Genomic DNA, 21730 nt, shown 5'->3' on the forward strand with positions numbered 1-21730 from the left:
AAGGTCCCTTCTATTAGTTTAGTTGTGAAAGAAACCACCAGCAAATCACTTGATGAAATCATATTCTAGTGTTCTGAATTTTGAAGATTGTTTTGAATTACAGGTATCATTTCACATTTTTCTAAAAAACAGAGAGCAAGAAACAATTTTTTTTCAAGCAAACTTTATAAAAAGAAAATGTTTGCATCCCATATTATTAAATGCTCCTCCATATTCTAATTATTTTTATATAAGTAGAAAAAAATCACTAAGTTTGTACCTGGATTGTATGAGAATCACTTGCTTGTCCAAGAATTTCAACAAGTGCAGGATCAGAAATAAAAAAGAATCTTGGAAACAGCAGTCTTTTCTTCTCTAGATATCTTTAAAATTGAACAAAATTTTTATTAAACTATTTCAGGTTGCAATTTTTTCTATATAGGAGTGTAAGTAAGACTGAAATACAATTAATGTTTCATACAAATTATTTACAATATAATAGAGCATTAAAAACCAAACAATTCATACCCTGTAAGTGATTTCTGACATACTTCCAACTGTTCATGTAAATGAGGGAGAAGTTGTTCCATGGTATCATCTCCAACACAGCAGGCAACTACATTTGAGTTTTCATGAGCTCGTTGCATTATTTTTACCCATGATTTGTCAATATTCTGAAAACGCTTTGCTTCCTATATATAGGAAAACCAAAGCATAATATGTTGAAAACTATTGCACAGAAAGATTTTAATACAAAATAATAGGCAAGCATTGTAAATTTTACCTGGGGTAACTCTTTTGCAATATCTCCTGCTACAAAAACAGCTTCCAGATAAATCCAGAGGTTCTGCACAACCAGCCATTCTTCAATTATGCGTGAAGAGTTGCTTAGTTTATAAACCCAGCTCTGAATTTGCTTTTTAAATGCAGTATTGTATCTAAAAGAGGATAAGAAGCATAAATCATGTAATTCTAAATAAAGCTATTATAAAATAAATTCTTACAATGGTGAAAAAAACCCCATACCCAGAACAAACTAACTCTTATTTCACATAGAATAAGAACAACCTCATGGAAAGATTTTACCAGCTTGATTACATTCAAGTATATTGAGACAAAAGTTGTCTCAATTGAATGTGCATGGAAGTCTTTCACATAAGGATGCTTTTCATTAGGCCTTGTAACACTTTTTTTCATTAAAAAAATATTTAATTCAAATTTACTGCTGATTTAGCTCAATAATAGTATCGTTGCTATTGCAGTGTGTTTGTGAAAATGCCATACATGAACAATTCCAAGTACCTATTGGACAGCAAAGAATCAAGTATCATTAAACTGTCCTCCATCAGTATCATAATTTCTGCTGATTCAATTCCCTTTAACAGTAACTCTCCTCTTGATTTGAACTGTGAAAAGCTCAGACTTTGGACTCCCCAGATTTCAGCGACTTGAGATAGTTTGGCTTCTATATCCTTTTCCTTCATAGCAGATATGCATATATCCTGCAAAGAAAGAACCACATTTTAGACTCTCTAATCTTGTGAAATGAAATCTTTCCTAATACTGCACATCTAGCCATAGAATATTAAAATAGAATATTAAAAAATGCAGATATCACAAATTTTACTCACTCAAATTATATGTATGGATAACTGAAAAAAGCACACATGGAAATGGATGGATATATATTTTCTGTGGCTTCACATTTCGTTATTTCTGTGTAAAAAGATTTTTGGATCATAATTTCTACAAGGCTGAGGAGGGGTAGTGATATAGACTCATCACCAGATGGACTCTGACTCTTACCACATTTCAGTTACAGAATCACAAAATCTAAGAATAGTTCAAGCTGGAGAGGTCAAGTCCAATGTTCTATTCAAATCAGAGCTTAATTCAAAATTAAGCAGATCACCTTGGAATGCTCCCATATAAATCAAGCATAGATACAGTAAGTTTTTGCATGTGTCTTTACTATATGAAACACGGAAACCCCACTGAGTTTTCACAAGTTATATGAGGTGGTTTTTGAAGTCATGTGGTTCAAAAGAAGGCATAATCATCTAGAAAAGTCTTAATATTAAAGATTATTAAGCATGAAGTCTTCATTTAAATTTTCTGATTTATCTACAAAACTATGAACCAACAACAAAGGTAAAAAATTAGGTAACCATGATCATGTGAAGTTTTATTTGAGGATTTTTTCCTGTTTAAAAAGAGCTCAGAAAATAAGAAAAAATAATGGCAGGCAGAATGTGAAGAGATTATCTAAAAACAAGTGTCTAGAGATTTCAGCTGCTACCTCTGTCATAACTCACATAGATAACAGCTTCTAAATAAAACACAAATTGTTTTAGACTAGTGTGGTCTGATTGGGAGTCAAGGACTTCAGTGAAGTAATCATTTTTAAAGAGGGTAACTGTTTTATAAGCAATCACATTATTTTTGATGACAATATAAAATGAACAAGGAGGGGAAAAATGTATGTACCTACCTCAATGTCTTCTTTATTTTGAAGAATTGGTGCTTCCATGATGTTTCGAAGGCAGAAGGTTTCAGATTCTATATCAAATTGATGTCCTGTTGTTTCAGCAATACGATCCCAGTGTCTTTGCTTCATTGCTTTGTCAGACATCATTTCCAGCAAAGAACAACACTCAATAAAATCCTCAATTCTTTTCTTGAGATCTGAAAAAGCTTGCCAGTGGTGGAGGCCTTTAGGTAGTCTACGGCACCTGCAGTTAAATTGAAGTGATACAGTAGTAAATGCCTGTTCTGTCAAAATAGAATTGTTTAAACAAGAGTTTAAACAAGGAGATACGAAGTGGATTGTATTGAGGTCAACATTTTCTATGTCAGCTTGCCTACCTGTTTAGGAAAAAACGAATACAAATGCCCTACTTACAAGTCATAATATTTAATAGTCTCAAACTGATATTTTCCCTGCAAATAAAAAAAACCCCTCAAAACTGTAATTTCCATTAAAACATAGTTATCTGCTGCCTATCATCAGAAACTCTTTATTGGAAAAGAAAAAACAAAGAAAAATTAGCTAAATTTCACGTATGAAATCCTTGTACAAATATAATATTTTCTTCAATTTAAATACCAGTAAAATAGATGGCACTTATTAACATACCAATATGGAGACAGACATGAAAATGAGATAAATAGGACTGCCTCCTCCACTTTTGGTTAGTGGTTCTGAATCCATTCACTAATGAAAATTATATACTTCTACTGTGGAAAAAAGCCTGAGAACAGACAAATAAATATCTATCTCTTTGACCACACTTTTAAAGAGCTGACACACCAAGTACTGAGCAGGCGACCTTCCACAGGAATAATCCTTGGTTCTGCATCCTTTATCACTTGTTTCTCTAGCTCCCACTGATAAAATTTCATACTCCCAGTAATTAGGAACAATACAGCAGCATGTGTGTGGCTTAGAGGTGTCAGTGCTGGCTGGTTGCTGGTATATTCATGTTGGTTTAGCTCCCTGCTCGATGTCAAACTGGATGTTTAACACCTACCCACCTTTCTCTGAGGGGGAAAGAATTTTGCACCTGTTATTCTTGTATTCAAAACTTAAAATCTTGTATATTCTTGTATTCAAAACTTAATCATCCAAGTTGAAGAACCTACCTTTTACAAATAAAATTTAAGTCCTCCTAACCTTTTGGTTGGTTTAGCTAATGAGATCAATGCTTCGACTGATTGTATGCCCATCAATTATCAAAGCTACAGGTAAAAGGCTGGTTAAGTAAAAGTATGGTGTTATTTCACTCCTTCTTGAATAATCTTTTTTTTTACAATAAACCTTATTCATGGAAGCTTTGATAAATATATCAATGGCTCTACTGAACTCACCTAAATCTTAAGGCATTTAACATCTGTTACTATTTGTAACATACTATATGTTAAACGTACCTGGTTTGAAACTCCATAAGTTCAGTAGTGATTTTTTCAATATCTATCTCTGTCCAAAGTATGTCATAATAACCATTGATAGTGCTTATTACAGTGTCATATAATCCATACAATTTCTGAAGCAAGCCTAACTCCTTCCTGGAAAAAAAAAGCAATTATACCAATAATTTCAATCAGCTCTCTGGATATCTCACAATATTTAAATATATTATATATGTAATAAAGATACAAAAAGTACAGGTAGACAATTAGAGTATGTTTCTTAACGTAGAAAAGAATACTTAATTTTTAAAAATCCACAAAAAAAGAGCAGATGGTTGGTGCTAAGGATCTAATATCCCCACTAAACATATCTGGGGGAAGTTTTGCTTTTCCCTAGTTCTCCAAAACTTCCATTAGTCCAAAAGAAACCTAGGTTATATGCCCTGAGCTGGCTCTGCAGTGCAAAGCAGAACTGGCAAGTGGAAACAGTCAATTTACTTAGAAGCACTCTCTGAATCTGAACTAAAACTCTGATCTAAAACCAGCCAGAAACAGTGAGATCCTCATCTGGCGTGAATCATCAGCAAACTATTGAAATGGCTGGTGAAAAAAGTTCAGAATCTGATCATCATTTGCACAGCTGCTCAAAAAATTCAGACTTTCATAAAAGCTGTAGTTAAATTCTTCATATATCATGATAGAGTGGCCTTTTCTTACATGTTCTTCTTTGCTTTCTACCATACCTTAATATATAATACTCTATTTACTCATCCATTTTTATATATATATTTCTATTTCTATCTGTATGTCTAGAACAGGGCATATTGCTCCTTAATATAGTATTTATACACATTAAAATCATCTGGTGTCATTATGTTACAATAATAAATAAATATAATTTTTTTAATTGACAAATTCTTTAGAACTTTTGAATTTTTATTTAAGTATTTATTTATTTTATTCGACAAAATGGAAAGCTTGTATATTATAATATTTCTTCCTTTGATGTAAGCCTAAGGCTTTCTAACATACTTGATACACACTCAAGACAGGCATATTTCCACAGTTACCTGACTCTATGCAATATTTCATACTCGGTGACAGGCAATCCAAACAACCGTTCACCAGCTGAGTACGTGATAAACTTTCTCCACAGCTCGTCAAAGTTAACCTGGTTAAGTTGTTTCATACAGAACAAATGAAAATAGAAGTTTATAAGCTGTAATTTAAAATTGCCTAAAAATAAACCATTAAACAGTTTTAAACTTTTATTAGTTCTATTAGATGTATATGTAAAATATCTGAATTTTTTTTTTATATAAACAAATATATAGCCTGAAGAAAAACATCAGAGTGCCAAACAACACAATTATTTTCAAAGTATAACTGCTGTCCAAAGGATGTGATTGCCATACAAAAATAAAAAGAAGAGTGATTTTTGCAACTAGTACCCAAAAGTACAGAGTATTCTCTCGGTGAATCAAGAAATTCAACAAATTTAACCAGAATCACTCAATTTTCAGTACATATTAGTGCATTAGAAGGATTAAGAATCTTCTGTTAGTCACTCAGTGCTTTTCACAAACTTTGAATTTACTTTTTACAATCTATACAATATGTAAGACTGACAAAAGTACTATTCAAGTTACTATAACTTGCAGAAAAAAAGAAGTAGGATTAAAAATCGAGAAAATACTGTTCCTGGACCTATGAATTAACAAATAAATACCGAGTTGAAAGACAATTATCTAATGAAAAATGTGATCTTTAAAAGATGAGAAGATTGGCTCATGACTGCTTTGTAACCCGACTTCTTTTAAGCCATTATCAAGGTGTCGTAATTGACTCTTTCCTTTTCTACTGCTTTTATTACTTCAAATTGATGATTTCTGCTCACAAAATATGAAAACTGAAGAAAGATTACAGATCAATCCTTCCACATTAAGGAAAACATTACGTGAGAGAAACTATAGATAACATAATGTTACACAGAATATGCAAATTATCATTTGTTAAACTTGTTATGATAAGCAAGAACAGATTTAATTAATTAGTTGCAAATTCAACAGTTTACTTTCTTACCTGAAAGATCTGCAGCCTCTTACTGGCTTCCTGAGGTGGAATACTTGGAACCATAGGTCCTTCCTTTCAAATAAGCAGTCAACAAAAATGGAATATTAATTCTCAAAGTGATGGAAGGCCACTCTATATTTATAGATCATCACAGAATACATAATTTTTGTTAGTCAAATTCCAATCAAGTTGTGCATCGGTAATGCAATACTTACAATGGTAAATCTAAGAAAAGATAACTTTGATGGAATTGAAAATTCCTTACCTTAATTAAACTCAACAGGACTAGACTCTAACTTTTCATACTTTTGTTATTTTGCTGAAAATAACAAAACCCAGACAGTGATCCTTTTTAATGTTGGTGTGTTTGCAATGATGCCATAACATGTACTACAGTTTCTAAATTAATTTGTGCTTTATAATTACAATTTCATTACAAGTTGTATCACCAGGGTTTCTTTTCTTTCTCTATAGAGTTGTGTGCACTGCTATTTCTTCATACTGAAAAGTTTGACCTACAACGATGACTGCTTATTAACCATGGCATCAAATATCAGTAGCTGAGCAGAACAAAATTCTGGCACCCAACTCCTGAAATGAAACACTGAGTCCAAATCTTACATGCCACTACTAAATTCATTTACCGTTTCATACGCTGTTTCAAAGTGTGATACATCCTCCTGAAAAACTGCAACTGATTCTAGCAAATTACTCTTAAATTTGGGCTGAACTTCAACCAACTCATCTTGGACTTCAATCTACCATGGAAAAGATTAAAATAAAAGTTATTTCTGTAAGAATCACAAACAGATATTTGAGTTAGATATAAATCAAAATTATGAATAAAATATATCAAATTTTTGAACAAAAATTGATTATTTTAAGCTAAATAAAGTTTTTTCCTTTTATGGTGCTATATGTTAAATTTTTGACAGGAAATGTGGGGGAAAAAACCAAACCACCTCAACCAAAAACCATAATAAAATCTCACACTGGCCTTTAAAGGAATGTGTTTCATTACAAAGGGGTGATGGAACAAGAAGATCCTATTCTCTTTCTTTCCTCCCTCCAAAAATTCTCAAACCCCAAGATATTAGAGTCATCTTTCTCACAGAGGGCTCAGCCTTCTCTTTAGTGAATTTCTTTTTCTTTGTTCAAAACATTGAGAGAAATAACCAAGAGCTGCACAAAATGTAAAACATACTCTTGAGTCCTTTCCTGAGTGATTAATCTGTGGAATAGCATGTAACTTAATTGATTCAACAAAATATCTACATATTTCCATCTAACCACCCCCATTACATAAAATACTCAATTGAAAAGGAGCTGTTGAGGGATAAAAGGCTGTCCTAAATAATAAAAGTGAATGTACAACTACCACTTAGGGGTAAGTGCAGAGCTTGCACTTCTTAGAAAAATGTAATCTAAGGGTAATAAACTCCCTGATCAGACAAGAATGACACAAAAACTGGAAATGAAGGAGAGCAGAAAGAACATTTTCTTGCAGATCGCAAACATATATCTAAAAGCTACAGTAATATTTAAATATCAAAGTTATCTATAAAAATGAAATTAGAAAATGAACGTATTAATAGAAGATATAGACACTGGTGCACAACTGATGTCAAGAGTGAGAAGTCAGAGAGGATGGACAATTGGTCTCACACTCATTTGTAACCTGAAGAAACTAACATGTTTTCAACAAAAGGAAAATAACATAATTTTAAGTACTTACAGCTTGAGTTTTTAATTTATTAAAAGCATATCTCATTGAATCAACACCTTCTGATTCCTCTTTTGTAATTTCCACTTTAAATGCATTTAAAATGCCATAGGCTTCCTGAATGAAAAAATAAAGTCTTAGGAATATAATATAAGTTCATTTGAGGGAACACAGATCAAATCTGTAAAAAACATTTCAAAGAAAATCTCCTCATGTATTTTAGGCATAACTGTTTTTTTTTTTAATAAGGATGAGGAATGAAGAACTAGGGAACAACAGGAAAAACTATTTCTTCAAAGATGTCTTGGATGAAATACTAGGAAAACATATACAAACACCACAGATTTAAAATCAGAAAATATAAAATTTTATCATCTCAATGGTATTTTATTCCAATTATCTACATTCCACCTGAATGCAGATTTTAATGAATTTTTCCTAACTCTGAATAACTTTGCACACTAAATTACAAATCTATAAATATTTTGCCATATCATCTATAAAATCTTTATTGCTAAGTTTGCCAAACTGTCAAAAACATGTATATGTATCTGTAATGGAATGACCCTTCCTTATTGCTTGTTCTCATCTGCAATTTGTTTGCATATCTTCTGCTTTATGATCCTCCTCCTACATACATTGCATTATTTAAAAATAAGTTCATCTTCATATTGTATTCACCATTTGCTGGACTCACGCCAGTATATCCATGTCAGTCTGTAATGAGAAGCCCAGCACTGGACACAGCACTCCAGATAAATCTCATAGTGCAGAGCAGAGGGAATCACATCCCTCAACCTGGTGGCAGCACAACTTGTAAAAGGCCCAGGAAAGGCCCAGGAGACCCTTAAGCCCCTTGGTTGCAAGGGTACTTTTCTGGCTTACATTCACTTTGGTGTACACCAAGAAACTCAGTTCTTACACAGCAAAACTGATTTCTACCCAGCCTGCACTGGTGTCTAGGGTTATTCATCTCCTGGAGAAGGAGAAAGAGGATCCAGGAGTGACTTTTTAACATGACTAGCTCTACTGACATTGACAGAACTCATTACAATAATGTAGGAAGGAAGTAAACGTTCACGAGATATGTGGAATGTAAGTAGTTTGGGAAAGATCATTATCTTCAATATTCATCTCCAAGTGGCAGAAGCACAGTAATAATAATAATAATAATAATAATAAACAAAAATATTAATTCTTCATCTTTTTAAATACCTTTTATTTATTTATAAAGTTTGCATCATTTCCTACACATGTAAAACCTAGCAAGCTCCTCTCAGTTCCTCTTGCTTGCTTTATTTAACAGCTATGAGTATGATTATCATATCCTGAAGACAGAATAATAACATTTAGTAGATGTGAATACTACTTTAAATGTTTAAATTGTTCAGGTTCTTCTTTTTGGTGTAAGAGTAAGACTTTCTAACATACTTGATACACACTTAAGAAGGCAGCTGTATTTCCACAGTTTACAACTTTTGATCACAGAACTGATTGTTTTCTTACAGACCACTGCATAAATTGCTAAGACAAAATCCACATTCTTACCACAAAACTAGCAAAAGTGAAAACAATTACTGAAACTCCTTTCTAGTGTCATAGATCAGTCTTTAAGAAAGAAAATCTTAAAAAATTAATTCTTCAAAAGGTGGATGAAAATACAAAACTAACTTGTTCTGTTAAGCTGTTTCAGAGAGTGAAAGTAAATACCAAATACTCAAAAAACGTAATGAGCTTGTTTTAGCTTCTTTCAGCTTCTTATAGGAAAAACTAAAAGAACATTGCAAGTTTTTGACAGCATACCATGATGTGTGGCTCTGTGATATTCTCTGGCTATATTTCAAGGGGTTAGATGATCAAGATGTTTGTTTACAAACAGAGAAAAAGCAAGAAGAGGATTAAGGCTAACGAAAAGAAAAAGGGAGCATAGTGCTCCCTTATCTTGTGTTATCATCTTCTTATTTTCTGCATGTTGTCTCCTAGATTGCGTTTATAATTTGAGAAAGAATATTTTTTTCTGTTTTGTATTAATACAGAATCTATCGAATTACCTGATTCATAATTTATAATATTAAAAATAAAAAAATTTTGCTTCCCATCTTCAGCCTAGTTCCTTCAAGACAGTGAACTCATTGTTAGAGTTCAAGGTTTATCTTATCCTGTGACACCAATTATATATAGTATTACTATTAATAATAATAATATTTATTCAATATAACAAATTAAAAGTCATCTTACTTCAATAGGTCCCATAGACATATCTATTTCTAGTCTCTTTTCTTGAATGGTAGATAAAGCTTCCATTGCTAATCTGACATCATCTAAGTCAGACAGAGGTCGAGACAATTTCTTTATGTGGTCATTTATGAACGACAAAATGTCTAGCAATTTCTTTTTATAGTCCTCATTTAAATAACGACAGAGGACCATCTTCCAGGAATTTGCTTCAATTGTTAAAGCTGTTTTCAGTGGTCCTGGTTTTAAAAAAACAATAAAAAAAAATTACTCAATCCATATCTTAACATTTTTCTGTTTAAAAAGCCCACATCATCACATTCTTTAACAGCAATTAGAAAACAGCAGACAAGCAATTCAATTATAGCATTTTAAAAGTTTCAGAACAATTTCAACTATAATTAAATATATTTCTGTTGTTTTATTGTATATTATGGTATCTAAAAAACATATTGGTAAGCTTACCTAGTGGAGCACATAGAGAAGATGAATAAAGAACAAAATATCTACTTATTAATGTGGATTTTCAGAGAATAGCTTTGATATATATTAACCAAATGTATAAAGATCTGTAATATGTAGATGGTTTATACTCATTGAGGAAATGGTATCTTGAGATTTCAATACTGGGACTTGAACTAGTTCACAGCTGAAACTGTAAGGTGACACATGTTATATGCAGTTAATATATAAACACAAACCAACATTGAAGAGACAGAAAAGTCAAGAATTTTAACTTATTTTCAGAATAAATTAGGATTTTATCAGGCAGCATTTTGTACTCTGGTAAAAGAAAGCAAAAGATACTAACAGCATATAACATTTCTGCTCACAAAACAAATTTTACAGCAGATACAGATTCTCCCTTAATAATGTGGCTATTAACATTAAAGAGATGATTCCTGAAGCCCAGGGGTAATTCAAGAAACTTAGCACATCCTGCCAGAAGTTAGAATCTGTAAATCACAATAAATCAAATCCCAAACCTAAACTGAGTCCAAGAAACTACCTTCTGTCCCAGATAATAAAAGACATTTAATATCCTTGTTCTGTAACCTAGAGGACTTGGGTCCCTTTGTCGCAGTGGTCACAGGTGAGGGAGTACTGTGACCATCAACAAAATCCATATTCTTTTGGATCTCTTTCTTACTACTCTTGCTCACACAATAATAGATAGTGTTTTCCAGAGTGATCTCATTCAGAAGAAACTGCATCCAGGAACTGGATGAGGATGTGCAGTCAGCAGTGACATTTTTGCTTGTTCACTGAAAGAAATATGGTTAACACACCACCAAGATCCTGAAATGAACTCTAGTCTTCAAAGCAGGCAGCTTCTGCTTCTCTGATGTGCAAGGAAGACAAAGGGTTACAGTGAATGAGGTGACATCAGATTGGCAACCTGTCACTAGTGGGGTTCCACAGGGCTCTATTTTAAACCCTGTGTTCTTCAACCTCTTCATAAATGACTTGGACACAGAACTCAAAGGGATACTAAGCAAGTTCACAGACTAGGTGGAGCTGTTGACTCGCTTGAAGTCAGAGAGGACCTGCAGAGAGACCCTAACAAATCAGAGGGCTGGGCAATCACCAGCCACGTAAAGTTCAACAAGGGAAAGTGCCCTATTCTGCACCTGGGATGGGGCAACCCTGGATGTACGGACAGACTGAGGAATGAGATGCTGGAAAGCAGTGCCATGGAAAGGCACTTGGAGGTTCTAGTTGATGGAAAGTTGGACATGAGTCAGCAGTGCCCTGGCAGCCAGGAGGGCCAAGCATGTCCTGGGGTGAATCAGGCACAGCATCGCCAGCTGGGCAAGGGAGGGATTGTCCTGCTCTGCTCTGCACTGGGGAGGCCTCACCTTGAGTATTGTGTGCAGCTTAGGTCACCACGACGTAAGAAAGACATTAAACTATTGGAGAGCATCCAAAGGAGGGCTGTGACGATGGTGAAGGGCCTTGAGGGGAAGCCGTGTGAGGAGCAGCTGAGGTCACTGGGTCTGTTCAGCCTGGAGGAGACTGAGAGGAGACCTCATTGCAGTTACAGCTTCCTCATGAGGAGAAGAGGAAGGCAGGCACTGATCTCTGCTCTGTAGTGACCAGTGACAGGACCCAAGGGAATGGCCTGAAGTTGTGTGAAGGGAGGGTTAGGTTGGATATTAGGAAAAGGCTCTTCACCCAGAGGATGGTTGGGCACTGGAACAGGCTCCCCAGGGAAGTGGTCACAGCACCAGCCTGGCAGAGTTCAGGAAGTGTTTGGACAATGCTCTCACGCACATGGTGTGCAGGGCCAGGAGCTGGATTCCATGATCCTTGTGGGTCCCTTTCACCTGTGCATCTTCTGTGATTCTGTGACTATTTTACTCATTATCTTACTGTACATACTAAGATAAGAAAATACCGTACCTGTGTGTAATTCAATTGGACCAAATAGAATAACGGGTTTTAAATTTTTCATCTCTTGTTCAAAAGTATCATAGTGAAGTATTTCTTCTCTAATTTCAGACAGGGAGGGATCAGTAGCAAAAAATTCCTGTGTGTAGTTTAAAACATCAATCAACAAATGTCCTTGTCCATAATTTTGGTAAAACATGTTGTAACTTACTCAGTAATTACTGAAAATGTATACCAATATTATACCTGTTTTTAGCATTCTGTAGCCTTGCTAGCAGAGTAAAATGAATGTTTATCAATTTCTCTGTCACTAACACTCAACCTTTTTGGGAAATTCCAACGAAATTTAACAGAGAAACAGATAACCAAGATATATTAAGGACCTAAGTGTTTTGTGAAAACGGGTGACAGAGATCAACTACATGCCCACACTTACAGAAAGACTACCTCATAAGCCAAATTATATGTGAAACAATCACAATAAAATACATTTTCTAAGTAGTTCCCTGAGCAGAACTCAAGGGTAGAGAAGTTTTGTCATTCTGAAAATCTGCATTTCAGAAATGTTACTTAAGACCTTTATTGATTATGCTTACATTGCATTGGCAAGTAATAGGTGCTGAAAGCTTTATCCCACTTCTACTCTTCTGTCCGAAAGTACTCAGACAAGCAGTGGAAGGGTTAACATGGAAGTAGAAAAGGAAGAATGTAGAAATTAAAGCATGTGTTTATAAAACTTAACTGCCTTATTATTGAAGCTTTCACTGTAGCAGTATCCTATTCCTCAGTAGTAACTAGATCAAGCTAATAACATTAATTTGATTAGACTTAAAATTTTTATTTAGGCTAACAGCAAATTTTCAGCCCTACATATGAATTGGTGGGGTTTTAGCCCACATAAACTGATCTTGAATTCCACCATTTCATGGTCATTGCAGCCATGGTCACTGCCCTTGAGCTTCATATTCCCCACCAGATCCTCCTTGTTGGTGAGAACAAGGTACAGCATGGCACCTCTCCTCACTGGCTCTTCAATATCTTCGAGAAAGAAGTATCATCAACACATTCCAGGAGCCTTCTGGATTTCTTACGCCCGGCTGTGTTGTCCCTCCAGCAGATATCAGAGTGGTTGAAGTCCCCCAGGAGGATCAGGATTTGTGACTGCAAGGCTGCTCCTGTCTGGCCACAGAAGGTCTCATCTGCATGGACTTCCTGGTCAGGCAGCCTGTAGCAGAGCCCCACTATAACGTCACCTGTCCCAGCCCTCCTTTTAATCCTGACCTGGTCTTCCCTGCCTAGCCTTCCTAAAGAGCCTGTGTCCCTCCATTCCAACACTCCACTCACAGGAGCCATCCCACCATATCTCTGTGATACCAGGAGCCTTGCAGGTGGGTGCATGTCTCTTAACTCTTGTTGATTCCCTGTGCTACCTGTGTTTGCATAGAGACATCCCTCATATCAGACTGGGTTGGTTTCTTGTGGCCTAAAATCCAGAGTTACACTAACAAAATAAAGCAATTACCAGGTTTTTAGTATCTAGAATGGCACAGAAGCAGGAAAAGGCAAACCACAACACAAAAATTTACTTTACACAGAAGTAAAATGCTATTACTTCTCCTCAGGAGATATAGTACCATTCCTATGAAAAGATAAAACAAGAATTTCAGCTGTAAATGTGTTTTCTACATCTTTTTTTCCTTGATTTTTCCCAATGTTTTCAGATTTCAAAAGACAGGATTAATGAAGAACAGTCCTGTAGGTGACCATCGTTAAACTGACCTGAAACTTGGTATCTTTATCTTCTGTCCACAGCTCCTTGTATTTATCAAACTCCTGCAGAACTTCACTAGCTCCTTCTTTTAGAGAATTCCCAGCAGAAGAGAGAAGCACAATTATTTTAGTAATAGCTTCATTTTCTGCAACACCTGAGTAAAAATTCTTTAGCTTTCTGACAACCGTATCATCTGTTCCTTCTGTAAAATAAAATTATATATAAATCAATGAACTGTTGACAGTCTGGTTAGAATTCTCTTCTAAGCCTATGCATACCAAGTTGAGCAATGATGCTCTTCAGTAAGGCTGAACATCCTTCTTCAAACATGTGTTTGACTGCTTAATGTGAAGTACCAGCTGCCAGCTCATGCCAGCCACTACACAGCCAGAGCAAATTCAGTTTAAAATGAAGGTTTTCAAACTGAAAGAAAATAGTCTTCTTCATTCACAAATTTCGTTTTCTCCATTTTTATTTAACTGTAAGGAGAACATCAAAGGCTTCACAAACATTCCACATTAGTTCATACTTTTAAAAAATTCTTATAATTAAAGTTTTTAAATTGTGTATACTGCTTAAAGTAGTGTAAGCTTCTTGAACTCTTTAATTGCTGAGACAGTCAGGGTCAATATAGAAACTGATGTTCTTGAGATCTGATGAGCTGCTTCTGTGATACCAATACCTGAGCATTTTGAAGTGGATTTCAGTGAATGAAGAAGAAGAAAAATCCACCCTTCCCACTACATACATTGTTTAATGAGGGGGATTTAAGGCAACTCCAAATTCCCTTTTACTCTGAAGACATTTTCTGGGGTCTGCTCACTGGAAACAGTCTCAGATTGACCCATCCTTACCGGTGTACTCCATAATCTCATTGCCCAAACATTAACATACTCCCCCAGGTGCTGCTGATGTCTAGCTAAAGGTGATGAAAACGGCCACTGCTGATGCTGTATTTTGACACAGCAGAGGAAAAGACTATGACCGTCTGACAAGGCTTGGCTCCTGGCACCCTACTGGAAGCCCACTAAAAGAGGTTAGAATCATAACAAGACACGTCAGTAGAAGAATAAAGTATCAGCTGTGGACTGTCAGAAAGAAAAACTTTCCAAGATGTTACAGACTTTCCAAAAGAATGATAACAAAGATATAACTGGATTGCATATCACTGGGTCAGCCAAACAGCTACGAAAACCTGATGGTAAAAACATATTTAGGCTTTTATGGTTGCTTGCAAAGTGCATGGAGAGATGCTTGGAAACAATATTAGGGAATAAAGTATTTGACTAAAATGGATGTAGGTCTGTCTCCACTCTGACTATTCACATGAAAAAAAATTTGAGGTGTTTTATAATCCAATCTAGGAATACATTCAGCAATTAAAATCTTTCCTGAAATCTGGCTCAAGTTGTATCTCAATGTTTCAATGAGATTTAATATAAAATCATGGTTTATGATTTCAACTATATCATTATACACATTCCACAATAAGTAGGTAAAAAGAATGATTGGCGAGCTTATTTTGCCTTAAATTAAGCAAAAGATTCAGAATCTAGCAATTTCTCAAAGCTATTTTGCTTATTGTTTTTCAGAGTTGTAATGCTTATGTAAGCCTGAAAAGCTATTTCTGAAACATACAGCTAATTAAATCAAAATAAACCCAAAAAACTAATGTAAAACAATCCACAGTAGGCTTCTCTGATGAAAAGTGAGCTTATTCACAAATATTTATATACGGCATAGTTATTAAATCAAAAAGTAAAGAGTAAAAAAAAACTAAACAAAGCACTTACTTTCCCCTTTTTTGGCTTTTTTTCCTTGTGATCCAAAGCCTGCAGATGCTTGCTGCGTGCCTGGTTCTGTTTTTAAAATAGATTTTTGCAAATGCCTCTGTCCCCACTGAGCAACTCCGCGATTTACTTCCAGTGTTAAATGAATCATGCGATTGATGGCTTGCTGTATCTCATCTAAACTGGGAACGATCACCTATTTAAAACAGTTGAACTATTGTTGAAATAAATGCAACTGATTGTCATTTTTGAGACCTCAGTCTTACTCCTCTCATAGTGAATTGTAGAGCTTACCCCAGAAGAGAAGCTGGTAAAGATAACTTTAGCAGGTTGTCTGGCTCAGAATTGCTTCTAAAGAGATGAAACATACTGTAGTGACCTTTAATCTAATTATGCAGTCATACTGTGGGTGAAATGTCAATCAAGTATAAAAGCAGATAGATTTATTGGCTTTTTTACGACTATTTTTAAAATTCCTACAACATTTTAAGCATCATTTTTATAATGACTTTTATCTAATGTGTGGGAATACGTTACAAGCCTTGTTTTTTACACTCCAGAATAACAAAGCATTAGAAATTGTATGCTATGGTACAACCACCACCTCTCAGCCTTCTCGGGCCGCCCTATGATCTCAGAAATGTTCATTAAAGCTTGGCCTTGATAAACAGCACCTGGGCTCAGCTCTTCTTGAGCTTATCAGAAACACCATCTGCTCCCAGGAGCTTAGGTTGTGAGCTAAAGAGCTCCTGTCTTTTATAAAAACAGCCTTGGAAACTTATTTTTCTTGCCTGAATAACAACTCGAGTGGAACAACATTATTGTTATTTGAACTTTCAAAGAAAGTTACCAACTTGAACTGCGGCCAAGATGGAAAACTGCTGTGACTAAAGCCAACTCCCTTGCGACCCTATAAACAGCAGTCCTACATGAGACCCTTTGAGCTCTCCTGGACCACAGCGGGATGTGACCTGCAACGCCCCTCTGAGTGGGGCTCTCAGAGCCAGAGAACTCTCAAGTTTGCTGTACTTGGAGGATCACTGCCGAACATCGATGACAGATCCTCGACTGATACTCCAGCTCCTCAAGGCTCTACCCTTTGCCCATTGAGAAGATGCAAAGGCATCGACATGAGCACTTCACTGAACTCTGGGGAATTTTTTGCGGGTACACACTTGTACACCTTGTACACACTCCTTTAGGTCTGTGTGCGTGTGTGTGAACATGCTGTAGCAAATGTACTGTGTTGTTCTCTTAGATGCTTAGGTACATTAGATTCATATGTAAGCTAGACCTATAAGTGAGTTACTGTTGTGCTTATAGTAAATTCTGAAAAAACTTTTGTTTGACTGTTTAAATCAGGCTACAGTGTAAATCAGTGCTGTTAAGTTTAAGTGCTGTTAAAGATTTAGGCCTGGACTGTTGGCCAAGTCTGGAGTTAAGTTTGGTAAAGGGGTCCACTCTGAACCTCGTGACTCAACAGGAGGGTCTCCCTTATTCCTTTTTAAACCTTACCCTTTCCTGTGCCCATCCTCCAAGTAGAGAATTTTAGGTTCATTTTAGATTGATTTGTTTTAGATTTTATTCTGATTTTTCTCTGTATGCTTTAACCATCTAGTAAGTAGTAGAGTGAATCTTGCCAACGAACTTTGTCACGCTTTCACTTCTAAATTAAAACTGCTTTTACTGATACCTTTGCTGGTGATTTTCTGAGTGACCTAAAACACTCATTAGCAACATATAAATATATTTACACTGTAATTTCATGCAAACAAAAATCAGCTGGATCAACATGTCTGAGGTCCAAGTTGAATAAATGCTGTGTTTCTTGTCTCAGAAAGGTAGTATTACCTCAAAAACTTGCTAGAGCACAGCGTTTAGTAAATTAATGGAACTCCAGGCAGTAGGCCTGAGGTTTTCCATTTGTATATTTGGCAAGGAATTTGTGACGTAATTCTGACCCAAGTCAGAAGAGGAAGAGAACCTGTATTCAGTTACCAGAGTACGTGATAAAGCGAACAGGAAGGACAAGATTTATTCCTGATCTGAACTGAGAACAACTAGCAAACCGGATAGGGACAAAACAGAGGATCTGGTAGCCATCATCCATACTGTATAAATGCTAGTATGGTCCCATAGCATAGTTTGGGATGATGCAAAGAAGCACATTCCAAGAAAAACATCAGGGGCAGTTTGATGAATAAAACATGACAGGGGCTGCTCCTGATGCACAGTTTGAATGCCAACTTCTGGTTTCAGGGAGAAAACACTATTGCAGGTACACACCATGTCATGTTAGCTCACTTCGGGGTCGAAGAACACATTCTAGCCAGTTTTATTTAGTAGAACACAAACAGCCATAATGTCCTGAATCCAGAACTTTTTGAATTGCTTTGTCAACAATAATGCTAATGGTGACTTTGTTCTGTGCTTGTTGAAAATAGTTCTATACAGGATAAGATAAAGGCACACATGAGTTTCTCCAAAATACGAGCAGGAGAAGGAAATTATGTGAGAGCAATTCAGGGAAGAAAAGAAAAACATAATTTCTTGTTAAAATTCAGAAGAATTATCACTCTTGTGATATGCTCAATCCTCACATATTGTCTTCGAACAAAATCTTACAGCTTTCATGTTCAAGTTATCATTTTAAAATGATAGAATCATCCACAAGAGCGCTCAGGACTGGGATGTAAACCGCTTAAAAGTGATTCTGATTACCTATAAATCACTTTCACAGATTGAGCAGCTGCATACATAAAAGCAAGGCTCTTGCAAAACCTTATTAGCATTAGCAAAGTGGTATTTTACCCAGAATTACTTGATTACTGCCCTGGATCAGCCAAGCATTTGAGGACTGGAAAGAAATATGTACTTCCTTTGCAGTGGGTAGAGTTTGGAGCTTTATCCTTCTACAAATATCAACAAGGTAAACACTCTATACTTTTGACAGAACTTACATATCATGTGTACACACACACACAGTGTGCATGTATAACAGAATGCCAATATGAACAACAGTTCAATGTCAAAGGAATATCACCTTAAAACAGAACCTTTCTTTCATTGTAATTTCAATATAAAACCATTAATCTTTGTAAGACATTTGAGAAATATTAAGTTACCTTCCCTCATAAAATAAAAAATACATATTGCTGACACATAGTTATCTTACTCTACAAAAGGAAAACAAATTAATGCTTTAGTTCTTCGCAATCTTTTTCCCCTGCACATAGAAGTCCACAGTTCCTTTTTCTGGTTTTGAATCTTCTGTTTTTGTTCAGTGTTCCTCATTCTGGTCATCTAACTTCCCATTTAGGTGACTAAAGCCAAACTAAGCAAAGATAATGTTCATTATTCAAATGAACATTATTCAAATGAAATTCAACAAAAGGATTTAGATTACACAAGTAAGAGTTAAAACAAATAATAATAATAGTAATAATAATAATAAAAAAAATAAAGCAACATGAAGAACCTATTCCAGTAATGCAGCTACTACACGTGAGGGGAACTGTAATCATTCTGCAAAGAACACGGATGAACAGATCGCAGTGTAACTGCTAAATCACATAAGGTTAAAAGGCCAGGTTCTGCAAGAACCACTGAGACAGAGGCCAGAACACTGGGACTGCGAGCACATTCCATCAGTGCTCTCAGCTCACTGAAAGACGTGAGCAACTGCTATTCTTTGGAACAGATGCTGGTTCAGTGGAAGTGTGCCCACACCCTGCACTTGGGGAAATACAGAGATTACTACAAGACAGTGTATTTTACCTTACCTATATGACATAAAACTTACCAGATTGGGAATATCAAGGTGTACTTCTGCTTTTAGAAAAGGGGTAATGTCCTCAGATTTGCTGAAAAATAATTTTGACACATATCATAAACACTTCACCACAAAACCTCCTCAGATTAACTGAGAAATATAATTTTGAGCTACATTTTCTGATGAAACCCACGTGGAGAATTTTCACATTAAATTATGTACTATTTCCAAAACTTACAGAAGTTTCTTGTTTAAAGGATAAGAAAATACCTAGAGCTCCACCATTCTGACAAAGGTTAGCTTGGATCCAGCCACTGCTTTCAGAATTTTTCATCCAGAATATTTTCTGAATCTGGATTTTAATCTCTCAGGTTCAGAATGATGCAAGTCTGCCAGCACTTTGAAGAGGGCATAAGAAGGTCTCACTGATCATTTCATGAAACAATATATCAAGAGCAAAAGTTGCCCCATTACATTTTAGATAATTGTTCAACAGAATGAAAAGAAAGTTTCAAAGATAACGAGCTAGTGCAAAATGATAAATATATGATGTTAACCTACTCAAAACTAAAATTAAAACCTAAAAACAAAGAGCAAAGTAAAATTTTAAATGCTGTGGCATGACATAGTAACCAAATAAAGAAGGATTCAACAGTACGATACAGCAGAGAAATATGAAAGAAACAACAAAAAAACTCCTATTGACTTTGATAAGGATTTTAATACATTTTAAATGAAAAATGTCCTTAGAAAAAGAAAAAAGTAATTCAGACTTTAACACACATTAATGACAAAATATCATAAACTTCACTTGCTTAAAATAAATTCTCTTAATAGAATTCTAAGTATATACTATACTGAAACAATTCTGCCTCTGAAGCGTATGCCTGTTCGAGCAGAGAAGAATCTATAGAAATCCCACTCAATATAGGAGACTGATTTTGTATGGATCTTGCCATTACCATAAAGAATTCATAAAGAGTGCACATTATTGAAGGAATCTTTCATTTGCAACTTACATTGAAACACTCATTCTTCTTTTAATACGATCCAAAGACAGTCGGGTTGCTTTCTGGAGGCTGATTAGCAGCCGGCGACTGAAATAGGCATGTAAGTCTTTACAATTCTGTAATAAATAAACCAGACGTTGTTTAGCATCGTACTCACATAGGAACCTGAAAATTACTGCCAAAAGGTTGTAAGTCAAACCTAATAGATTTTGTCTGAAGGAATTTATGCTCTAAGCTACATAAGAAATGCAAAGCAAGAAGTTGGGGGGTTGTAAGTAAGTAAATAAGTGAAAGCTACATGGAAAAGATGGAAAAGCTACATGGAAACAACTTGTCTTAATCAGATACAGAATCCTGAAATCTGTTTGAAATCTCATGTTCCTTCAGAAAAGCTCTCCATATTAAAAAAAAAGACAAACATGAAAACAAACCACAAAACCAAAACATGAATTATTCAAGCATATTGGTGCATATGTACCCATTTTGAATGAGACAAATAGAGTAGAATCCAACTGGATTAAGAATATGAAAATACAGCAACATGAAATGATGACTATTACAAAAAACGATGCAGCCTTATAGCATTATTACATTTGTGCTTGCAAGTTTGAGAGTCTTTGTTCTTTACTTTCCTTCTCTGCTGAGTATGAAGAGATTGCATTCTTCATGGAAAAAGTACAAAGATAATCTTTCTTGGTGAAGTTGGAAGAGAACACTAGAAAGGATGAAGGTTTCTGTCTACCCAAGAAGGAAAGCCTGTGGTGTGCCTTATGCACATTATTCTCTCCAATTTTTACACTTAACACTCATGTCAAGAATTTGTTTAATAAAGGTGATAATTGGAATAATGTGCAGTATACTTGTGAAAGCTAAAATCTATCTTAAATTCACTTTTTTGGTAAGTTATTTCATCATTTGTGCATTATATTTGATACTGTCCATGTGATGTCTTTCTGTAACATAGACATGCAGCTACCAAAACTCAAGATCCTGTTTACTAATCCAATTGGTCTAAAAATTAATTTCCTTATTTTCACAAAATACCTTTTTAAACTCTTCTTCTTTATCATTGCCCTT

General features: G+C 35.2%; 1 protein-coding gene across 1 annotated transcript in view; it reads right to left on the minus strand.

Annotated features, from left to right (window-relative positions):
- The window catches only part of DNAH8 (dynein axonemal heavy chain 8), a 120565-nt gene that overhangs the window by 71574 nt on the left and 27261 nt on the right, over positions 1 to 21730 (minus strand). The window contains 17 exon segments of the mRNA XM_017742332.1: positions 260 to 362; positions 508 to 671; positions 764 to 917; positions 1282 to 1481; positions 2471 to 2711; positions 3907 to 4044; positions 4959 to 5059; positions 5971 to 6033; positions 6606 to 6719; positions 7697 to 7801; positions 9923 to 10158; positions 12323 to 12449; positions 14090 to 14283; positions 15875 to 16067; positions 19674 to 19734; positions 20663 to 20769; positions 21698 to 21727. Coding sequence (XP_017597821.1) covers positions 260 to 362; positions 508 to 671; positions 764 to 917; positions 1282 to 1481; positions 2471 to 2711; positions 3907 to 4044; positions 4959 to 5059; positions 5971 to 6033; positions 6606 to 6719; positions 7697 to 7801; positions 9923 to 10158; positions 12323 to 12449; positions 14090 to 14283; positions 15875 to 16067; positions 19674 to 19734; positions 20663 to 20769; positions 21698 to 21727 — 2331 coding nt within the window.

This window comes from Corvus brachyrhynchos, unplaced genomic scaffold (genome assembly GCF_000691975.1).
Source record: "Corvus brachyrhynchos isolate BGI_N302 unplaced genomic scaffold, ASM69197v1 scaffold188, whole genome shotgun sequence".
NCBI classification, from domain to species: domain Eukaryota; kingdom Metazoa; phylum Chordata; class Aves; order Passeriformes; family Corvidae; genus Corvus; species Corvus brachyrhynchos.